General features: G+C 33.3%; 2 protein-coding genes and 2 long non-coding RNA genes across 9 annotated transcripts in view; 1 reads left to right on the top strand and 3 right to left on the bottom strand.

The window, feature by feature from the left end:
* FoxK (forkhead box K) overlaps positions 1–19,426 on the bottom strand; it is a 30,202-nt gene extending 10,776 nt beyond the window's left edge. For both annotated transcript variants that reach the window (XM_081986141.1, XM_081986132.1), the window contains exons 1-3: positions 18,861–19,426; positions 5,297–5,550; positions 447–595 (exon numbers count right to left, since the gene is read on the bottom strand). In XM_081986141.1, coding sequence (XP_081842267.1) covers positions 447–595; positions 5,297–5,550; positions 18,861–19,222 — 765 coding nt within the window. In that variant the 5' untranslated portion in view covers positions 19,223–19,426. The remainder of the gene's footprint in view (positions 1–446; positions 596–5,296; positions 5,551–18,860) is intronic.
* Positions 14,890–15,962, bottom strand: LOC145733430 (uncharacterized). Its single transcript, XR_014179210.1, has 2 exons — positions 15,845–15,962; positions 14,890–15,113 (listed from the first exon to the last, which is right to left on the bottom strand). It is a non-coding gene; the product is annotated as an uncharacterized LOC145733430 (long non-coding RNA).
* Positions 19,427–20,084: 658 nt separating the features above from the next.
* LOC145726489 (uncharacterized) lies at positions 20,085–21,486 on the top strand. The gene is made up of 2 exons (XR_014177606.1): positions 20,085–20,233; positions 20,440–21,486. It is a non-coding gene; the product is annotated as an uncharacterized LOC145726489 (long non-coding RNA).
* Positions 21,083–24,776, bottom strand: part of LOC145726273 (uncharacterized) — a 67,697-nt gene continuing 64,003 nt past the window's right edge. For all 5 annotated transcript variants that reach the window (XM_081975308.1, XM_081975314.1, XM_081975302.1 and 2 more), the window contains exon 13: positions 21,083–22,512. The gene's annotated coding sequence lies outside the window, so the exon portion shown is untranslated. The remainder of the gene's footprint in view (positions 22,513–24,776) is intronic.

Genomic DNA, 24,776 nt, shown 5'->3' on the forward strand with positions numbered 1-24,776 from the left:
GGCATATTTACATTATTTGTCTTGTGTGCGCCCACATTGGAAAAAGGAAGTATTAATATCAGCAAACATGGCATCAGTCTTATGATGGAACATTTACTTTATTTCTGATAAATGTATGTAAACCTGATGTAAACATTAATACGTATTCGAAATTTGGTTTTAAAAAAATATCTATAAAAGTGCACGTTACTGATATGACGTGTCGGATTGAACAAAATATCAACCAGTTCCGACTGGGAATAAATAATAATAATGATTATCAAAACCAGCATATCAAGTTCCCAAGTATCAATTCACTTGTTTGTTTACGTTCGTTTAGAAATGACCTAGACCTATGACTGAACGACATTTTACGAGCAGCGTTATTCAAAAACGGTTGCGCATAAAACGCTTCCTTAAATGTCGTGTACATAATACTCAAATCACATTTAAAACGATATACTTACAGAATTACCATTCGGCTGTCGGTAGTCGGGACTATGGCTGGGCTGTACATGTTGACCATCGTCTCGGTTGACAACCTGCGCGGCTGCATACACCGCCCGCTGTAGATCAGACTGCACACTTCTTTTACTATGGCTGATACCGTGGTGACCTAGTAAAATTACATATTACATTTACCAAACCCAACAACTATTTTTAAAAAATTATAACTAAATCAAAAATTGTATCATTAATTAAGTTTCAAAAACATTACGCATGATTTAAACAGTTGCTAATCATCTATGAGTAATGAGTAATAAGTCTTAAGTGGCTCTGTGATGAGTATTAGAATATAACCTCGGGTATGACGTAATTAAATAACTCTTATAAATTCCGAAATGAAATTTTAAAATACCACAAATCTTTCCAAAGCAATTTTCGAACAAAATATCAGTCAATATTTATTTTACAAACAAGACAACATTTGTAGGTGATGAATAAATGAATTACTGAGTAACTCACTGCCTTTGATGTATAAAGTCAGCTTTATCCATTATTAGAGCTTCAGACACATGTTTGTCTTAAATATACAACCGTGATATAAGATATAATATTGAAAAGTGTGGAGAGTGTTTCAAATCAACTGGGCTGCTGTCAACTTTATTCTTTTTTATGGAACAGAGATATGAGAAGATAACGAGAATTAAGATACATAAAAAAGTTTATTTCAAGACATTTCCTAATGCGCTAAAAACTAGAGAGACTTAGAGACGAAATTTGACAAATTCTACCGTATTTCATTCAAAACACGCAACAAGAGTCAAGAGTTCATTAATAGTACCAGACCAGGAAATAAACAACAACAGTTTTAGCAATTGTTACACTAAAATTTGTCATTATTTGTTATTGAAAATTCATTCAACTAGTTAAGCATGTTTTCAGTTTAAATCGAAAACAATTGCCTATGTATCGAACATCCTACATGAAATGTGCTTAGAATTTTCTATCGAATCAGAAAATGGACTAATATACAAGGTGTTCTATTTAAAAAACGAAATTTGTTTTTTAACAGAATATGATTATTTGTTACAGATGCAAGATTAAGATAAAAAATCAAATATCTCACAAACAGATGAGGTGTATGACTAGTATGACATTATACGAAAAGTCGACAGAATTCGTAGAAGAATTCAAAAATCTGGGAATATGAAAAAGTGTTCCATTTCATTTTTACTATTGATAGTTTGTATGACATTGTAATAATTGCAAACTCTATTAATTTCTCAAATTTGACTGTCGCAATCAAATCGAAATTGATTGTAGCCAAGTAAAAGAGGCAAAATTTTTGAGGAAAGGTGTGGCTTTGCTACGTAAGTGGATATCTCCTCCCTTCCACTACAATTGTGGGTCTATTGTGGCTAAAAGATGTGGAACTGTAGAACTCTTAACAACAAGTTGATCCCTATTATACTTTTATGGATACTAAATATTAATACCTATATCTAATATTAAAGCACGCAGTTCAACAATATTTCACCAAAGGTTTCGGTCGATTTAATTTTTATAAATTAAATAGTCTTTTGAACTTATTTTTGTGTATAAAATTCATCAAATTCATATTTGTCGGTCATTTGAATGATAGTGTCGACTTTAAAAAATAATTATTATTATTGAAATAGACAACATTGGAGTGAAGTAATTTAGGTCAAAACCACCTCAGTTATTCACTTGTAACATGTTAATGTACAAAAAAAATTATTTGTGTTGGTAACAAGTTGGTGATAATTAATATGCCGTTGTCACGCATCAATCTAAAATTGTTCAAATAGCATTTTCTACAGTTTTTTATTTAACTGTTCGTTTCTCTGTTCTCAGTTGTCATATCCCAGGTCAACAAGTCCACACATGTGAGAAAAATTCAAAATTCAAAGGTCTTGATGATGAAGCTGTGATGTCTTTTACATTCACAACTAAACTGTCACTTAAATAAATAGCTTATATTGATTATTGAAACTATGAAATATCTTGAAATTACCATAAGGACCTCTGAAGCATTTGCTTAACTATCTCAAATTAATTTAACATCTGTATTGGCATGCTAAATCTAACAGTACACAAACTTGATATAATTAATCTCATGTCCAATGATAGAAACCAGTAGGACCTAACTACACCTACGTTTAGTTTAAAGAACTATTTTCAGCTTGATTTTCAGTTCATAAATCGCAATACTCGGTTTATTCATTATTTGTCTGACAACCAATAGTCGTACTGATAAATAGAAACTGCTTTGTTATTTCATTTGTAAAAACTTAATATCTGAAGAAACTTATTCACTCTTTTATTACGATTAATAAGTTTAAGTAAGACACTGAGGCTGGTTATTGGGTTATAAAAGCCAATAAAAGCTATAACAGATGGTAGTAAAATATCTGAAGTAAAAAATCTACTTTTTAATAGTACTAAAAGGTGGAATGAAAGGTTTTATACCCTTTGCTTTTAGCGACGCTTTTAGTAAGAAAAACTTCCATAAGTTACGATTTATTTGTCATTACAATACAAAAGTGGCACTTTTTATTTTCTCTGTATGCACTGTGAGCTATAAGTTTAAAAATTTATAAATTTCCACAATTCCACGATGTAATTCAGTTAAGATCGAGTCCAAAATCCAAGCTGTTGTAGTATAATTGCATGTTGTCAGATATTTTCATCTATTTATACACAACATGCATCAATAATATCTTAATATCACTTACGGAAATAAAATTACATTAGTTGTTACAAGATAAACACGAATACAGTGATTATAGATAGCTAGGTACTTAAAGCAATCTTAACTATGGAAAGTAAATTGAAAGATATCTAACACTGTGCCAATTGACCGAAAATTGAGGAATACTCTCATACATGTTAAAGTGTACGGTCGCTTAAAAATAAAGATTCAAGAGCTCTCACCTATGTCCATGAAAATATACGAATGCGTCCTGGATTGGAATATAACAACCAAAAATAAACAAAAATATAAAAATAGAATTAGGTTAGGGTGACGTGATTCTAACATCTCGTTTCTTGAAACGGTATTAATATATTAAATAAGTATCAACGTTGTCAAATGGTCAAACAATATAAGTGACGTTACTACTTGAGTGTAAAAATCGCAAAACCACGTCAGTAATAATATACCATAAGCTGTTGAAATTCATGAAAAAATACTTTTTTTGTTGTTCCCCATTCCATCTACCTACAGCTTTTGTCCATAATAAAGCTGTATTTATTTTTGTTGTTCCATCTCTAGTTCCTCGAGGTTTTTTAGTTTTAAATTTAAATTTTATTTTATTTCATAAATAGTTTTAGACCAGGAGCGAAACTAATTAAAAGTGCCATAGGTGTAAGTGGTGACGTCATTTTTCAATCAGAAATTAATATAAAAATAATAATTATTAATATTGTTGGTTTTTAAGAAAACGGTCGATTTGGCAACATTCCAATAATTTTGTCCCAAATTTAAGGAATTGTCAGTTTGGCAACTCTGTAGAAATGTAATTTGGCTTGTGTTTACAATAGTAATAATCTATTTGACATTGAATAGTCACGTGACGGTTTTTTTTTGGTCACAAGACGATTTTAATTTTGAAAATTCATATTTTCAAAATTTTGATTTGTCACATGATTATTTTCAATTTTCAAGTCACGTGACCGTTTTCAAAATGAAAACCTTCAAAATTCTATTTGACGCTTGATAATAACCACGTGACCTTTGTAACTGAGTGAAAATAGTCGAAAATAATGACGTAACCTTCCGAAGTCCCTTTCAAACGTAAAAATTGTCACGTTATCTTAAGAATAACATTTTGACCTTAAATATGGTCACGTGACTGCAATACTTATTTTTTTTTACCTTGTTTCGAGTCACATGATCTTCAATACTACATTCGATGCTTGAAAATAGTCACGTGACCTGACAAAAATGATCGATTTGCAAACATTGCAAAATTTCTCACTAAATTATAAGATTTGCAGGTTTGGCAACACTGTAGAAAAGTGATATTGTTTGTTTTTAAGAAAACGGTCGATTTGGCAACATTCCAATAATTTCGTTCCTAAATTAAAGGAATTGTCAGTGTGGCAACTCTGTAAAAATTTAATTTGGCTCGTGTTTACGAAAATAATCTATTTGACATTGAATAGTCACGTGACGGTTTTTTTTGGTCACAAGACGATAATAATTTTGAAAATTCACATTTTGAAAATTTTGATTATTTTCAATTTTCAAGTCACGTGACCGTTTTCAAAATGAAAACCTTCAAAATTCTATTTGACGCTTGATAATAACCACGTGATCCTTGTAACTGTGAAAATAGTTGAAAATAATGACGTGACCTTCAGAAGTCCCTTTCAAACGTAAAAATTGTCACGTTATCTTAAGAATAACATTTTGACCTTAAATATGGTCACGTGACTGCAATACTTATTTTTTTAACCTTATTTAGAGTCACATGATCTTCAATATAACATTCGATGCTTGAAGATAGTCACGTGACTTTTGCAGGTAAATTTGACAATTATAAACAGTCAGAGGTGACCTTCAAAAATTCCTTTCTGTCGTAAAAATTATCTCGTACTGTGTGGCAACAATGTAACATGGGCAGTTTGGCATGGTTTAACAGACATCTGGTTATCTAGGGGCAACTTTAGGGACCTTACCTTTGAATACGGGGGCAAAATTAAATCGGGGTTCTTTAAGGGATAGCAGAATTCACGATACTGTTGTAGTACATTCAACCAACTATTCTTTTCAATGATAGTGAGGATTTTCATGCAAACTCTAGGTTATCTAATACTAGACAACCTATTGATCCTAGCTATGACCTACCTCTAGGACTTGCTGGGCAACTATTAGCCGCACTGATGGTACCGGTAGGCGATGGGAACGGACTACTTCCATACTCGCCCTCGGGAATATTAATACGTAATGGATGCATGGTAGAGGACCCTCCCCCACCTGCTCTTTCTCTTATTCGAACCGGAGAAATTTCCCGTACGTGTGAAACCCCCGAGTCCATACCGTCATCGACTAACGACTGAAATGCAAGCCGGATGTTGGTGCTTGGAAAACGTATTGTACATCTGAAAAAATAACTTGTATTAATTTTCATAAGTCAGTGCAGCAAAAATATTGTAGAACAAAATGACCAATTTCACAATTCAATCGCCCCGACTACTTAAGCGTAATCAATATGGCATGTCAGTGCACACCTTAATAGTTTGAATAAAGAAAGTGTGTGTCTACTGTCTGGCCCTGTCCTTTTATTGAAGACTTGTCTCTAAACAGAAGCTGGGACGTCGACCTTTACCGACTGTTTATTCAACCCACGTGCAAAGTGTAATTTGGGTATATTTTAGATTGGTACCAAGTACCTCGATAATTTTTGTTAGACAGGAAGAACAGTTAAAACATGAATAATTTCCATGAAGGATGGCGATATTTCTTCCCACACTACTCCAACTGCATTACAAGATGTTTTGAAACAAACGCGCGATAACCGGACCTATCCAGCTCAAAGTGAGTTTGAACCGACCGGGATTAGAACTTACGTCGGATACACAAAAAATATAAATAAATCCGGTAACTACCGCGGAAAAAATGCTGACCGACCTCGCTAACAGGCCATTTCCTCGTTAATATTTAACCTAGATAGCTGGTTAGCCAAAATTAAGTATGTAAATAAAAATATTCCAGGGGATTGGGTTGATTTGCTACGTCAATGCACGTAGGAACTGGACGGGAAGCCAGGTAATTGCGGTCACCACATCAATTAGTTACATTTTAGACAAAGTCAAGTAAGTGATTCATACACGTGTTTTATTTTTAACAAATCTGTAATACAAACCGATTCTAAGTTACGTCTGTTGCTTTGATGGAAATTGGATAAAGAAGGTAAATCAAAGTTTGTTGGTTCCAATTATGACAATGCAAACCATTCATTATAGGAGATATTCCCAACCCAATGTGTTATGATTGTACGGTAAGGATTGCAATAAGGACGCTTAATTTAGAAAAATGTGCCAAAGTTTTGCTCTCATAAAAAATTGGACAGTGTTGCCAAAGTTAAACCAATAATTGTATTTCTCGTTTTTTTTTTCTACAAAATAATAGAAATGTTTAAACCTTAGTTTCTGCAACAATCTGAGAAGCCCTTTACAATAAAATATCACAAGACAGTAATATGATGTACCGGTAATATGGTTCCGCTATCCCTCTTTGTAGAATGACAGCCAGCAGACATGTAATAAATCGTCAATTTTAGCCCCTGAAGATGAGTAGTTTTTACACTCGAAACATGTTGGGCAGCTTTTAGATACGAAATAAAGATTTTGTGGGGATTGACTTTGGGTTTTTTGCTTATACTTACACTACAACTCTCCTGTGTTAAGATGGACTAACTAACTAACTTAAAGCCAATGTTGGGAAAACGGCCATAAGTAATTTAATTTGAGTCTGTCTTTTTGTTTATATTATTAGGATTTATACAAAAAACACTCGCTATATTTTAGTTTCAGAAATAGTAATTCTGGAATGTTCTAACAAATAATTAGGCTTTGGTATGTTCCAGCCTCTGAAACATCTGTTTGCTATTTACAATCTACATTGCTAGCCGCTGCAGAGAAAATATGATCACTTGCGAATATAATAAAGGAAATGTCTTCTCTCTTTCCTTTTTCCTTCCCCTAGACTGGGAGGTCCAAATTGATTGTAGGATACTTAAAGGGTAGAAAGTACATAAAAAATGTGCCATATAATATAATAACTATATGGTTGAAAAGTGCCCCCTTTCGGAGCTAGCAGGCCCCTGAGTATGTGCCCCAAGATTTTTTTAAAAATCTTAATTAATAAATTAAAATTAAACTCATATGCAATTTGGCATGCTTGTTCATCATTTTGAAGTAATCATTTGGCGTTTTCTTTCAATTTTTTAAAATAATCTGGACTGGTACTAATTTTTTTCATTATGCAAAATGAAAAGAAATGTTCAGACAAACTTTTCTTAGAAAAAAGTTTGGGATATCACATGTGCCCCATCAGAACACTCTAAAATTACAGCTTAAAGAAATGTAAAGCTAAACAAAGCTATAACTCTTTAAACAGCGCCCGTATTGGTTGATTATTTTAAAAATTTAAAAAAATCTCATGAGTAACTTTTTTCGTTTAGGAACTAAAAATAAAAAAATGGTTTTAGTGGCGCAGCTTTAAGGTTTATTTTTTGTATACTTTCCACTCTTGAATTATCCTACAATTAATTTGGACCACCCTGTAGAATGAGATTTGTTCTTCTGGCAATAACTGACAAGTCTTATATTGTGTAATTTTATATTTTAAATGATCAGGGATTGATATTTTGGTAGAAGGTTTGAGGCACAATTTTTTTCTTGCTTCCATAAACCTAGATTCTCCTACAAATTCTTCATAAATACTCCAAAAAATGTTCTGATCCTAGACACTTCAGAAAAACACTGTACCTGGGGTAGAAAATAAGCAGCCGTGGGAGAATATGTATCGGTATCAGTGTGTATTGCGTTATGTTAATAAATTTTGTATAATATCAGTCAAACTTCAACACCTCGTATATCAATATTTAACTCGAGATTTAACTTTTAAAATTTTTTTCTCCTTACTGACCTTATTACTGTTTGGTAAAGGAAATAATTTACAATTTTAACCTAATCATTGAAAATTATGAGCATTTGTTGCCTATCTCTTATATTAACCTTACCAGGATAAATTGGGACATACTGTATGCGTAACCTTGAAATTTCTTCGAATAACTACAAATCCAATAAATTATTTGACATTATTTTCAATTCTTGCCAAAAAATTAAATTTAGTACAATCTTCTAAATTTAGTTGACCCTGCCAGTCTTATTATTATATTCACATTATATTACATAGAATATGACTAAAAGTCGTTAAGTTTGTATGATTACCATTTGTATATTTACATATAACTAAATTAAATCTTCACCTGATATAATTAGAATATAATATTTTGTAAAATTTCTTTTGTTTCACTTTCAGTTTGAGGAAAATCAATTATCAGTCATTAGCACCTTAGGAAGTGGTTGTTAGTTCATCATTATCTTTTAATCAACAAACTGTATCACATCTCATTTAACAAGGAATGATTGGTTTTATACTCAATTGTGGTACAAAAAGTCTTGTGTATCCCAAAAAATTATATTTTCTCCCCAATATAAAATGGGGGGTGCTACATATATTGCGGAGAAAATATAATTGGGATACACAAGACTTTTTGTACCACAATTGAGTATACCTACATCCTTCCCAAATAAGGACATTTTGAATTGAATTGAATAACTAGTTTTGTTTCACTTTATTGCATTGTCCAAGCTGTCTTTTCATTCAATACAATTATTATTAAAATCAGATAAGCAACAAAGTATACACTATAAGAAGCGCAAAACCAGCAGAAAATATCTGCAACTAGCTTTTAAATGATAGGTGATTTGCATGTTTTACTTGATAGTTTGCAACCTAACGATGAATGTTATAAATCTGACAACCAGGTTTAATTATTTGAAAACGTATAAAGCGTTCCTGTATTCGAATTCAATCTAATGTAGTAATTAAGTGGGTATTTGAGTGGAACTTTTTGAATAGGCCGGTATCGTTTGTTGCCAAGCAAAAGATAGGTGGAAGGAAAAGGAAGACAAGCGGTATTTTCGGCCGAAATTGATCATCCTGGCATAGACCTTGAACCGCAAGCGAAAGTTTAAAGCTACACATCGAATTTCCAGGGCTCCGGCGCCTGCCCTTCAGTCGCGTACCACGTGGTTTTATTATTTGTATTGATCAGGCTGTTGTTTGTCCCATTCCCTCATATTACAGCATTGTTTTCCACTAATGTCCGAAAAAACACATTTATTTCTTTTCAGTCAGGGCAGGAGACAAAAATGGTTCAAGCAGTAATTTTTAGCCAATCTACAAAAAGCCTAAAAGTGCAAAAAACTTTCGAACAAACCCAAACTTGCTAGAGACAATAAAGTGATGATAATTTTATACATTTTGCAATAACCGTCCGGAGTTTTTGTAGCATTTTTGTGTAAGTAATAACCGAGGTAGTACGTCTACTACGTCCAAAAAGCTTTAAACTCTACCCACAGATCCAAATATAGCATATGTTTCATTATTTTGTAATTTGTAACATTATTTCCTATACAGTATAAACAAAGGCTATCTCTGAATAATATTTTATCCAAAAGCCAATCAAATCATACGTAAATTTTCCAGTACAAGGCATACCTATACCAATAAAAAATGCAAACATTGTCAAGGGAAAAAATACAGGAAATTAAAGTATTATTATTTTTTCCAATCTGTCCTTTATTTCTTTTGAAAAAACAGTTTTTCAAATACTGTAGTATCTGTATGTTTAAATATTGGGCATAGCCTATTTTTTAGGGTGTCGATGATAATCTGCAATTGAAATACAGGGTGGGCCACCACGAACCATTATGGAAAAAACTGTTTCCATATCAAAAAACGTTTTTTCCTTGGTTTTGGTGTTAAGCAAGGTTGGTTCTTAGAGTGGAGGCATACAGTCAAGTTTTTCAAATGAAACACACATATTGAATGACCGACACGTTTCCCTGATTTGACACATTTAGATTACTTCCTTTGGGGACATGTCCAATCACAAATGTATGTTACACCTCATACCTCATTAGAGTACTTGGGTCAAAAGATCGTACAGGAATGTGATCAAATTACACCACACATTCTACAAAACGTTAGAAATCATGAATTAAATATGTTTGGACTACTGCGTAGAAGTAAATGGTAAACATTTTCAGCATTTCCTATAACACCTTGTTTGATTACTTTAATGGACTAACTCTACATTTTTTAACTTTAATACCTTGATCTAGGTGTAGAAAATTGTTACTATTTTGTTTAATTTGACAAGCAAGTAAAACACGTAAGTGAAAGTAAAAACACAAAGTCGAACTCCACAAAATGTATGTAGGTATGTATCTGCCCAACATGTTTCCCAGGCTAAACAGTTGTTTCGAGCAAAGAGGGTTGGTTTTTTTTATTCTGAACAGGGAAAAAAACCTTGATCAAAAAACCCTAGGTAGTCTAAATGGTTTTTAATTTTTTTAGCAGATCACAGCGATTTAATAAATTTTGTGGAGATCGACGTTGTGTTTTTACTTTCACTTACACTCACTACGGCACTGTGGGACTATGGACTACTCCTTTTCAATTAAGTTGGGTAGTTATAAGTGTAATTTTGCTTGTCCCGTATTTCTTCGTCAAAAAATCTAAAGAAATTGTTGAATTTGAATAAAGAGATGTAAAAACGAGTGTAAAAATAAACACATTCTAAACCACGCAGAAGGGGGAAAACCATCCCCTACTCACCAGACCCTAACCCCCCAAAAACTTTAGGATGAAAAAACAGACGAACGAAAGCCGACTGTTTGGACATCCTATAATTTGCCAGGACCACCATCAGAGATGGACGAGTTAACGAAGAAATGGAGGACAAGAAGAGCGTCAGAGAAGAGCCCCTCCGTCAGAGACATCCTTCTCCCAGGACAGAGGATGCCGATGCAACTCTGGAAACTTCCCGAAAGGCAAAAATTCCTAGACTTGTAGCGACTTCCTCTTCCAGACCTATCCTTTTGGTCTACAGCGATGGGAGGGTAAAAAGCAGTAGTCTTGCTTGACCCATCTACCTGAGGCAGCATTCCCAGCCGAAGAATATTGGCGCGAGAGACTCAAGGTGCGCTTCCAAGAGGCGGAAAGGGTGAAAACCTAGAAAAAGACCACGTGGATGTGACAGTGACGGTTATAGTTTCCATGAGGAATGACTAATGTGCCTTTAATCGATTTTTTTGTGTGTGTAAAGTATTTTTTGTGAAAAGCACTGAGAGGCCTACCTGGGGATGACTTAGAGTCAGACAAATCCTGGGCAGAAAGAAAACCCCTGGCAAATTGCCCCATAAAGGGAGCAGAAGCCAATCCCCCCCTTGTTGGTTGGGGGGTTCATGAAGGAAGGAAGGACTTAAGGTGCGCTTGCGAACATCGTTTGCGATGCGTCTACACTAGGAATTTGGTTACTGCAACGGTTACAATTACACGAGCAGTTACAGTTACAGCTTGCCAGTGAGTACCCGCCAAATTTGACAGTTCTGACGTTAAGGGACACTTTGATATTCACGTCACAACCGTCAAATTTTGCTCCATTGAATACATCAAAGTGTCTGTCAATTTCACAACTGTTAAGTATAACTCTCGATCACAACACTCACGAGACCAAAAAAGCCACTTTTTGATCGTTATACGTACCTACAACAATTTTATAAACAATGCTAAACAATATAATACAACTAACTTGCTGAGTAGATACACAAAAACAAGATCACAACTGTACATACATAATTGAATACCTACTGACATCAAATTGGTGACGTGGACACTTTTAGTTTAAAACGTATAGAACAATTTTTAAAAACTATTTTCCTGGCTATTTTCAGTTTCAATCGCGGATAAATGAAATATTAATTATTATTGCTCGATGTTGGTGCAGAATCTGTATCTCATTACAGCTTTTCCGAGAGCATTCGGAAACATGCATGGGAACATAGCATTTAAATGACGTTGAAGCCCTGAAGCCAAAGTGGGGTCAAAGTAACAACCGATGCGCAAAGAATCTGCTAATTAATATGGCTTCAGACCTTTTCAACCATCAATACATTTTTAAGTTACATTTTCTTATTCGTTTTCCTGCTGATTGATAAATTTGTCACTGTTATATTATCAAAGTGACAATATCTACGTCCCACAACATTTTGATTATTGGGTCATTCATAACAGTAATAATACAAGTTTTCCCTTCCCGTAAACATTTGGTCAACCACAAAATAAACAGTTGTTCACTCTCTCTAGAATAATTAGGCCCTTTCGATAACCGAAAAACAAATAACACACACAAATAGAACATTTATCGATAAATTGAATAAATGGCCACATTCATAAGAACAAATCAATTAGAAATCAAAAAATCGAATTTTGAATTTGATTAACAAAATGACGTTTAAGTAATGCTTTTTCGATCAGTAGGTAATCGATTTATTTTAGTGCATTCATAAGAAAATTGCCTAGCGATTGCTAATCGATGTGTTCTTATTAATGCGGCGATTGAAATACAAATTTAGAACTAGAAAAAACTACAGGAACTGTCAACGCCTGCCAACAAATTACATCGTCAAAGAACACAGATTCTGACATATTGGTCAGTGGTCAAATTACTTTTCTGACCAGGACAAACGCTATTGGTTAAAAGTTAAAACCACCACTGTTTTCCACACGAACCAACATTCTTTTGTGGCAAAATTTGGAAGACGTCTTTAATTTTTCTACCGCTAATATAATAACACAAGTCAGACATTTGTTTATTGTTCTCTGCTAAACACTAGTAAAACTGTTAGATAATCATAAGATACAAGGATTTATGATTCGAGGAAACAAAAACTGCAAAATAACATATCCCACATTTTTGTATGTGTTGTTCTAAAATTGACATCATTCGCAATTTAGCTATAAATACCAAAATAGGTCGGTTTCTTGATAAGACGTGTCAGAAACCACAGTTTTGTACAACTTGCTACCTAAAAATAAGTTTGGTAGGTTAAATAACTGATATAAATGAAGCTTTTCCTAATTGGAGACAAACATTAGTTTGGAGTTGAGGTTAGTTTATTTTAGCTGGAAGCGCCAGGCTGAACAATTTTTGTATGCAAGCATTTAGTGTACAGGGTTGATCAGTAAGTATATTTAGACACCTTGTTTTTTTACAGATAGGAAAAAACCGATGAAATAAGTAGTTAACCCTGTATATTTTCTTTAGATCTATAATGATGAGTACAAATTTAAAAAAATACCCAGAAATGTTAATTTTTTTCAAATATATTAGTTTCACCTCTTTACCAAATAAAGCGCTGAAATTTCAGGTATAAGCATAAACTTCTTCTTTAAACCCTTGATACGTAAATAATTATCGTTTGACATTTCAGGTCATGTATTTAAATCAGACTTTGTGGAATTCCAAGTTAAACTGTATATTTTGTAATTTGTAATACACATTCCTTTAACTTGCATACATTTTCTGTTACTAAGAGCATCAGGGTGTTTACTTACTAATAATTACTTTATATGACTTTTTCATATAGGTATGTTATCTTAACGGGCACCTGTGGTAAGTCCAGGTAATTGCAAATTTGATATAAATATTTTTAATTTGTAAGTAAAAGTAAACTTGGCATATTAAAAAATGATTTACTGCAGTAAAAACCGAACAATATTGTAGTACTTAAAATATCAGATATTGTATTTGGAACAAGACGAAGACACTAGGTGTCCCAGGATACAAGTGTAGTAAAATAACTCAACAATTTGAACAATTTTAAAAATATGAAAGAGCCTAAAATGTTGAAAGATATTGCCAGCATTGTAGTTGCGTTTAAGGGTGTTAGAGCTCGAATCAGCTAAGAAAAGGCCACAGGCGTCATCAAACGATGATGTCACGATCTCTGTATGTCTCGCTTTAAATATTGCTGCTCTCGTTACTTTCCAAGTTGTTGCAGCCAGTCAGTGGCGTGCTATTATTTTATCAGTAAAATGAAACATTTTCGTCGTTTTTAATAAAGAAAATAAAAGACAACAAGTTTTTCAAAGGAATGGAAACTCCTTCTGCTTCTTTCTTCATAAATTGTAAGACGTTACTGACGATTTCACGGCCTTGGCTGTATATGATAACACCTTTCTTTCCAACCTTTTTGAAAGACATTTTGACAAAATAACGTTTTTTATTCATAACACTATGTGAACTTCAACTGCGACCATCAACAATACAACCAAAACACCAGACTAAAACGGAACCTAACCTAACCCCCTAAGTCTCCCTGTCCGCCACTACATTTTTTTAAACTTGGCAACACCGTTTAGAGTGCCGGCTAGTAAAAGCATATAAAAAGGTCCAAATGTCCCTGGCCGCTGCCGCATCTGTTTTAATTGTGTCCAAGTAAAAACCGTACTACGTTGCCAAGTTGCTTTTTGACCGCTTAACAATATATTTTCGGGAATATTTTAATAGGACGCCTCTGATTATATCTAATGCGACGGCAACTGTAGAAGGAGAAAGAAATAGTTTTAAAAACTGCGTCATTGATGATGCGGTGGCCTTTTCTCATCTGATTCGAGCTTTAAAAGTTTGATTGTTTACAAAAACAATTAATCAAACTCACTTTTCTTATAAACCCCCAAAACGAAGCTGCCTAGACCAGCTAGACTTTTTAAATGTAGTATCCTTCGACCTATTTTTTCTATTAAACTTTTACACCTCAGATTTGTATGGGGGTTGCTTGATTAAAACGAAATAAAAAAAAACAAAAATTTTGATTATACAGAACTTAAAAAATAGCCCTTAAGACACTTTTGCAAATTGTATATGGTGTCCAGTTTAAAGCCCCATCCGACTGCGTATCTCTTACCGTTTACAATAAAAAATAGCCCAAAACAAACTATAAATTTAAAACAAAATTGATAACAGTTACGGAAAAGTTAAAAATTATTGTGTTTATTGATCTACAAAAGTTTTCACTTGGAGCTCGAATCAGCTAAGAAAAGGCCACAGGCGTCATCAAACGATGATGTCACGATCTCTGTACGTCTCGCTTTAAATATTGCTGCTCTCGTTACTTTCCAAGTTGTTGCAGCCAGTCAGTGGCGTGCTATTATTTTATCAGTAAAATGAAACATTTTCGTCGTTTTTAATAAAGAAAATAAAAGACAACAAGTTTTTCAAAGGAATGGAAACTCCTTCTGCTTCTTTCTTCATAAATTGTAAGACGTTACTGACGATTTCACGGCCTTGGCTGTATATGATAACACCTTTCTTTCCAACCTTTTTGAAAGACATTTTGACAAAATAACGTTTTTTATTCATAACACTATGTGAACTTCAACTGCGACCATCAACAATACAACCAAAACACCAGACTAAAACGGAACCTAACCTAACCCCCTAAGTCTCCCTGTCCGCCACTACATTTTTTTAAACTTGGCAACACCGTTTAGAGTGCCGGCTAGTAAAAGCATATAAAAAGGTCCAAATGTCCCTGGCCGCTGCCGCATCTGTTTTAATTGTGTCCAAGTAAAAACCGTACTACGTTGCCAAGTGGCTTTTTGACCGCTTAACAATATATTTTCGGGAATATTTTAATAGGACGCCTCTGATTATATCTAATGCGACGGCAACTGTAGAAGGAGAAAGAAATAGTTTTAAAAACTGCGTCATTGATGATGCGGTGGCCTTTTCTCATCTGATTCGAGCTCTACTGCATTAGTTTAGTTATCCTCGCTGTTATCATACATATCTATATTTACTAAATACGTACCAAATATAATAAAACCTACACTTTCAAAGTAAATAAACACAATAACATGCAAGTACAAACAATTATAAATAAACATTTGTGGAACTGACTTTATGTAAATCAGAAAGCAACTGCGAAAAACGTGCAAGTTTGAACTTTAAACCAAGAAAGAAAACAATACTTATTAAAACCAAAATCACGTTTTTTTTTCATAACTACCTATCTCTACAGGTAAAGTGACTTTGAAAACTACTTTTTTCTAACATTTAACTCAAAATTGAATTTTTCTTGTTTACAAACATGAAATAAATGTGTGTATGTGTCGAGGTATGTGTTCATTAAGATAAGATAGCAGAGATATCACCACATCTACAAGTTTGCATGTCAAATAAGTTGCTATTACTATCCACACTATAAAGCTAGTCAACTTCAGCTGTTTTCCAGAATGTTTTCCACAACTTTGGTTAAACAAGAAGATTATTCCTAGAAAACTACAATCAAATTTACTTTATTGCCAATTTGAATGCCTAGCCCAAACTTTGTTTGTGGCTGTTATAATTATAAATTAGCGAGTAAATTTATTCTAAAACAATGTTTCAGAATAAGTTTTACGCTGGGTCTACTCTCACTACTAGTAGTATGGTAAATACTAAGAATACACAGCTGAAGACAGCATTTAAAATTAAAAAAAAAAACAAGAAAATGCTCAAAAAATTGCAAATTGGGCTGTAGTTTTCTTCAATGGTGCTAATCATGTATTGTAAGGTTAAATCAAATCAGGTGGTACATGCCACTGATCCCAAGTGTTTGATCCTTAAAAATTTGGTTATTTTTCAAAATCTACCTTGTGGCAAAAGGTAGAACCGAGGGTAGAACTTTCTGGAACATTTGGAATACCTACCTGGTTTAGTGAGATAATGATATATTTAGAGATGCCACAAATTATCATACTTGTGTCAAACACATTTACCTACCTACCTACCCTACCTATATTAAGTTGAATTTATAAACTCTGTTGATTCACTAGCTGGATCAACAGAGTTTATAAATTTGGTTGATCAGAAAATAAAACATTAGGTAACCACCATTTGCACCCTCAAACTTTAAGCCCATCTTACAATCTTAAGTCAAGTGTCACTCAGACTTTTATTTTCACTATATTGGCCGCATTGCTTTTCAAGCTCCATGGAGCGAGCAGAGCGTTTTTGACGTCACGATGACGTAATTTGGCAAAAGCATAATTTGACCAACTATCAAATTACGTCATTGTGACGTCAAACACGCTCTGCTCGCTCCATGGAGCGTGAAAACGAATTCGGCCATTGTTACAGGTTATAGTGAGGGTTATAGTCAAAGGCAAACTTAACTTAAGTTCGCTATAGTGTTGGTAGCACTCTCGGTAGCATTTAACATAGTAATTGTAAGAAATAGCACCCAGAACAGTGAGTGAGCTTGAAGGCGCTTGAAGGTGACATACTTATGTAATTTATATTTAATTTTCTTTTATTATAACTAATGTAATTTATAACATGTTTGTTAAAAGCTTTATACTAGGTGGCAAGCTTTATTTTAAAACTAGACTGTGGAGTAATTTGGTTTAGTGTGGAATTCCTTATGATTATTTTCTCAATTAATTTAGATAGAAACAGAAACATCAAAGTTCATAAATTCTTCTTTATAGTTAGATAAAAGAACAAACATGTTTGACAGAACAACACACCAACAGTCAAACAAGTCAGTTTGAAGTCTATAACTTCGTTCTTCGACTATGACACATTTATGAAGGTTTCCGAAGACAATTTTGTTTACCAGTGCTGGTATATGTCAAGATTGCCAAGTTGTTTCTATATGCTGCTTTTTTTCAAATGGAAAGGAAACAAAATAAGAATGTGTTTGATGCTATGCTAAACATTCAGATTGCTACTTGTAGGTAAACAAATTCATGTTTATGGAAAGCTCTGATCAAAATGGAAGTCTTGTGTTGCATTAATTCGAATCTTTGCTAGTCTGTGTTGTGTGTCCAACTATCCACCTTCTCTGGCTCTCTACATTCACCATAAATTGCAAGAAAATTAACTTTATTTTCAATAAAACTTTAAGATAGTAGGATAATTGTTAATTTGAAGGTTAAAAGAAACTGTTCATAACACATTATCTAATTAAAATTAGAATAAATTATTAAAACCTAATTACAAAACTTTGGTTAAACAAGCATTATTAGCTGGGAAATAGTTGGAAAAACAACATAGGTAGGAAAGGAAAAGTAGCATTCACATATAAATAAATAAACAATAAAAATTGAGATTAGTCTGCTATATTTGTTTATTTTTAGACTATTGAGTATACTGCTGACTTAAATAGGTAACTCAGAATTAAAATAACTACAACCGAAATATTCCTGACCATTGTCATGCCACATCGTTTTTTTCCCCAACTCATACCACACTTATTATTATTCACTATACTATGCAGTGTATGTGTATACACATTACACACAGTCAAAATCAAATGTGACGTCACTGCATTATGAATGATGAATTGAAACGTGGGGCTGTTTCGTTGTTATTAACTGGGACAAAAGAAGGTTTGATGACCTTGCAGGTATTTTGGGAGACCCTAAAATTACTTAATTATTGATCCGAAAGTCGAAAAACCCTGGAAAATAGCCTTAAAAAAACACGTGACAGACAGCGTGCTAAGTTAACCTCACAAAGCTCAAGGCCTCGTTTTGCAAAGTCTAATGATATGAATGATAAATGCTTGGTTCAATGCGATCATCGCTTGGCTAGTTCGAATGTTGTTTTGACAATTCATCACATACGTCAATCTGCCTGTCTTTTTCTTTTACCTAAAGCTAGAAAGAAACGACGACAACCGGGGTTTATAAAAACTGAACAAATAGAACGGAAGTGACTAGCCGGTGAACATACCCAAAACCTAAACACAAATCGTATTTGTTTACATAACAATAAACTTACGTCTTGGGTAGTCGGATCGATGGGGCCCCCTTTCTTTGGAACACGCCGTCGATAAACACTCCGTTCTTGCCGTTACAGAGTAAATAGAAAAACGGTGGGTCATAAAACACTTCCAAATGTCTCCTGGAAATGAAACTCGAATGTCCCATATTTACATCGACATCACCACGTGAACTGTTCCTCCCGATTACTATCCGACTTTGTCGCACAAAATATTCGAAATCCTTGGCTTCGATGCGTGCTATTGCCTCACCCCGGTCCTCGGGGCTCCACTGAATCTTGGACGGGCTCGCGGGGGCCGATTTTAACGACAACAAAGCCCAAGCATCACTTTCCGCCGTCTGAACTGTGTGCACCGACATGATGATTTGCTTGTATGCGGTACCGGATCGGCAAAACACGCACAAAAACAGTCACAACGTTGTTTACCTACAAATCGCTACCATAAACGTGGGAGTCAACTGTACATCGGCGGCTCCACCGTGTATATTTTGCTGTCCGATTCGATTTCATAACAGCTTGGTCGGTGCGTACTTCGCTGTCGATCGAAAAGTTAGTAAACACGTGAAAATCAAATGTCTCTCAAAAATTTTTATTGTGGCGTCATCTATTGTTTTGACGGTGTAATTGCACATATGGCATATGACTACACATATAACCGACATTGACGTACTTGATTGACGATTAACGACAATTGACAGACTACATATACGCTTCGTACTGCGCATTTGGTTTTGCTTTAATACAGCAAACTAATATGGCGGAAAGCGAGTATTATACTGATTTGGGTATATTACATTTTATTTGGGTATATACGGTAAACTACGGTTCTTACAAGTAGTTAATTTGTATTTATAAGCCTTATCACTGTAAAACCATGTTAATACATGCTTTTAAAGACAATAAACTAATTTATTTATAATTATTTTATTTTAAAATGCGTATTATCACTGACAACCTAAAATATTAGCTTGTCTATGGTATATTTTTTCAAAAATGTTTCAATTTTTATTAGTGCAGTAATTTCATTTTTGTTGAATTATAGACTAAATAATTTCTATAAAAATACAGTTTTGCCATATTTCAAATTCCAATAAGAGTAAAAACAAATAAGTATTAAAAATATAAATCCGATAAAAATATTATTTCAAAATCATAATAAATATAAGATAGTTAAAAAACAATAAAAACTCTAATAATATTGAGTATAATTTACTGATTTAATCAGTGATGGTTACTCAAACAACTCAAAATAGTTACATGGTGTAGAAATTAATATAATTGTGGTTTGAAAACCGTAGACACCTTGGAAATGCATAGAAATACAGTGGTCCAGGATAAGAAGGGTCACTAATATGGGGAGCTTGAAAGCGGTAAGAGATTCAGATTTGGTTGAATGGTAGAAAAGTTGCGTAATAATTTTCTTAATAAAATGACATTTAGAAAACTTCGATTTCTTTTTTTTTGCTTATTTTTGAGTTACTTTGAAAAAAGGCAAACTTTTTGATTTTTGGTTATATTTTTTATTAACGACGTTATATTGGACCTAGACCAAAACTAATGGCACACTTCTCCACAGCAACATCTTGATTCCACCTTGGACTTCGTGTGATGCTTCTATAAATATGGATTCTAAAGTCGGAACAGGAGCGGAGACAAGAGGCAACTCTGTCGGAATCCCTTTCTGATCCACATATCTTCCGATGTTGTTTTCGTTGTTCTTTATGGACTGTTGCCGTTTGGTGCCAATACAATTTGTCGACCCCAGTTTTTCTCAGAACGTTCGAATACACGAAAAATTCGTGTATGGACGATTCTGAGAAAAGTTTTAAGAACATGAGACATCAGACTTTATTATCCGGTAGATTACTGGTCAAAAAGGGTAAAATGTCAGTTTTAACAGGTCGGTAACAAAAGGGGTAAACCCTCGAGTCTTTGCAGGCCCTTCTATATTTGGTTAATAAATCCCCCACCTGACAATTCGGTGGGAGCAATTGACGGTAGAATAGGGCAGCAAAAGTCCTACCTCCCAAACGGAAGGGAAAAGAAGAACAGGACACGGAAAACTCGATGGTGTAAAAACTGGTAAAATGATCTAAACTTCGTTACTGTAGATACCTTCAGCCTATTGCCTTTTGATGCAGAGTATTGCAAATATATAGAAAACATCTGGTGTGATATGGGTAAAACATAATCTGAAAATCTCATTAAAAACTAAGACAAAATTTCAAGAAATTTATTAAAAATATCTCTGTTTAATTCACATAACATGCTCAATATACCTTCAGCTTAAAGTTCAGTTAAGCAGGCTTTAATAAATGAAAAATTTGTAAGTATATGTACAATAAATAGAAAACAATTCAAGTAGGTACATTAAGAGCAAACGACTATTCAAACCTATTATACAAAGTCCTATGTATATTACGTTAAATAAGGCTCACGTAAACTGTTAATATCCAAAGATAGTACAACAAACATTTAATAAATAACAACAAGTAAACTGTATTTTTTCATACTTTGTAACTTAATAAATATTATATTGACAAACACATCTCTAACGTTGTGTATCTTAAATAACTTGATAGTGTCCATTAAGTATAATACAATATTAATGTTATACATACAGTGCGTTTTTTTTAACGCGCAACATAGGATTTTACGTGTTAAATTTTTAAGCCCATGTTAGACCATTTTATTTTGGAACTGCAAGTCTATAACTTGACAGGTGTGTCTTTAGTACCCTGAAGCTTAAGTAAGTCTACCAATTTGGTCTAAAAAGTGATTAAAAACTGGAAAAAAATCATTTTTTTTCGAAAAGATTTTATCGTTCCATACTCCCTGTATGCATTGTTGTTCCTTGTTGTTTTTATACTGGCAGGGCAGGTAGCAGGAAAAGTGACATATTTTGACTGCATCACGACCCGACATCTTTTGAACGTCAAAAGGGTATTTTATGATTGTTTGGAATACTGTTTGGCTTCAAACGGAGGTCACTTTGAACAATTCACTTATAAAAATACTTCTTTTGTTCTTAACTTTCTTGATATAAAGTTAATGATCACCCTGTTTTACTTTCTACGCCAAATTTTACCTGCTACCTGCCGTACCAGTATCAAAAACAACAAAGAACAACAATGCATACAGGGAGTATGAAACGATAAAACCTTTTCGAAAAAAGATGATTTTTTGCAAGCTTTTTAACACTTTTTAGGCCGAATTGGTAAACTTACTTAAGCTTCAGGGTACGAAACAGCCACCCGTCAAGTTTTATACTTGTAGTTCCAAAATAACATGGTCTAACATGGGCTTAAAAATTTAACACGTGAAATCCTATGTTGCGCGTTAAAAAAAACGCACTGTATAGCAAAACAGTATACATATAAAAGACCTGATTAACGTAATAAATGTCTAACAAAGTTATAACAACAACAATCCTATATAGCAGAAGGCGCATCAATCTTAAACGGAAAACGCTATTAATGAAATGAAAAAGACGAATAAATTGAAAAATGCATTTTTAAAAGCAAAATCTAAAATAGACACGCAATTTATTTATACTTGACACTCTCATAATTATAATTTTCACTACTTCACATCATCGAATCAGTACTGCTGTGGGCTTTCTATAAATCGGATTGGTCCGGTCCTAAACCTAAAAAAACAAAATCTCATTTAAAGACCAAATCTACGACAACTAGCTCAAATAATTTGTAAGACCCTTCTAAATTTGACTTTAACAATACTTTTATTTGCATTTGAAACACAACAAAAATCAAACAAAAGTAACTACAAAAAAAAAACATTCATGCACAAAAAAAGATTTAGTTGCACTACAGTAGCGTTACGTAACTCTTCCTTGAAGCAAACTACACCTTTTTAGTCAAAAAAAATGGAGTGAAACAGTTAAATTAATGAGTTGACAAAAAATGTTTCGAAAAAATGATGTTAACTTGATGTGAATATGTGACAACTTTGTATGTATATCAAATGCAAATAAAAGATACTGAAAGTACATAGAAATGAAATAATGGCACAATCGCAAAGGTGGAGTTTACTCCAAAAGAGAAATTTGAATGGTTAACCAATCTATGAATGCCAATAATACGTTTCCAGTAAAACATTCATAAAAAATACTTTGTTTAACTGGTATTCAAGTAAATTAATTTATGCCGATGACAAAATGAAGTTGTATGGTGTTGAGGTAATTTTAGTTGAACACCCGTTGTATATCAAAAACTAAATTATGCATATTTAAGTCACCATGACTACAAGAAAATTGATATTTTAACACAAAAATCTGATGAAAAGTGCTAAATTTTCAACCTTTCAAACAGTGTCATGATTGGTGCAATCCTATAAAAAAAAACATGATTGAATATTGATGTTATGGAGTTGTTAAAGGACTATGAGTTGTATTTTGGTTGATTTTGAGCTGCAAAAATGGATAAATTTGAGAAAAAAGTATTTGTATACAGTTTTGATTTTTTATTCAAACAGAGTTTCTTTTCCGGATTACAAACATTAACAAAACTTTTTTGTGTAAAGAGAAAAAAATCATATTGAGGTTTAAATCTCTTCTCTCTCAAGAAGCTAAAATAAATGGTACCAAACTAGTGACATTAACGTAATATTTCTTTAATAAATACAGACAACACAGAAAACTATACTTAGTAATTTTTAGCGTACGAATCAATTTTGAAATGCAGGGTTATTTACTCTATTCAATACTGAAGATTTTGAGTAAACTAAAAATTATTTTCAAGACATAGAAATTGTTAAAAAACCGAAAATAATGTTTCTTTTTTAATGGAGTCAATAGTATTTTACTTACTATATTACTTTAGTAAAAGATAATTTGAGGTATGATACATCTAAACCTACTTCTCCCAATATTCGTTATTTTCTAAAAATGTAGAACACATCTTTAACGGTTAAACTAAAATAAGTTGATAGAAAAGTCATAGTTTCATGAACTAAAAGTGGCTTGGGGACTACTAACAGAGTAAATTCATGATTTATTTGTGATAAATTGATTAGGTCATACAAGAAGTTTCATAATGTTCACCTATTAATTACAACTTAAGGATAGTAACAACTGATCAAAATCAAATGAACCACCCTCGATTTTATCATTATAACAGATTCAAAATTTAAATTTACTTACATTATTTGTCGAACTGTTTTTTTAGCTGTTGAAAGATCAGCCTTCTTTTATCTTTTCTAATACATACAATCATACAATCTAGTTTAAGTTATATGGTTGAATACCTGTAAAAACATAAAAGTGTAATATGTATAATAAAAATTTGATAAAACAGACCATTAAACATGTTGCTTATCTTGTATTACTATGTAACTCATTTGGTTGCATCAATAAACTTTCACATCATTTGTTAATGTCCTTTTGACAATTTGTTCTTGTTTTCTGACTTTGGCCTTATTTCGGCGTGTGTTTACTACTTATAGCATTTACAGTGTCTATTTCATTTTAACTCATTCTGACAAAACAAGATGGCCTATGTTACTACAGCTTAAAACTCAGGTTACCACTTTCCGCTACCTCCAAAATACGCCTTTATGTCCATCGTGAAACAGGTATAAGCCATTAAATTTCCTAGCTCTACATTGAATTGAATAACACATTAGTTTCAGGTATATGTGGACACTGTTAGTAAAGTCACCCAAGCTTTAATAGTGTGTTGTAGGATAGGCCTGAGGTTGTAACCCTGCAGGCATTTTCAGATAGGTCGTATACCACCATGATTACCCCATGGAGCAATAATGCTGATAAGTAGGACAGAGCTTCGTATCTCTATCTGCAAACTTTCCACATCTCACATATTGGAAAGATGAAATCATCAGAACAGAAAGTAGGTATAACTTTAAAAGGATGTTTTTCACAAAGTTAGGCAAAAA

Source organism: Ips typographus, linkage group LG1 (assembly GCF_016097725.1).
Source record: "Ips typographus isolate SLU linkage group LG1, UJ_Ityp_2.0, whole genome shotgun sequence".
NCBI lineage: Eukaryota > Metazoa > Arthropoda > Insecta > Coleoptera > Curculionidae > Ips > Ips typographus.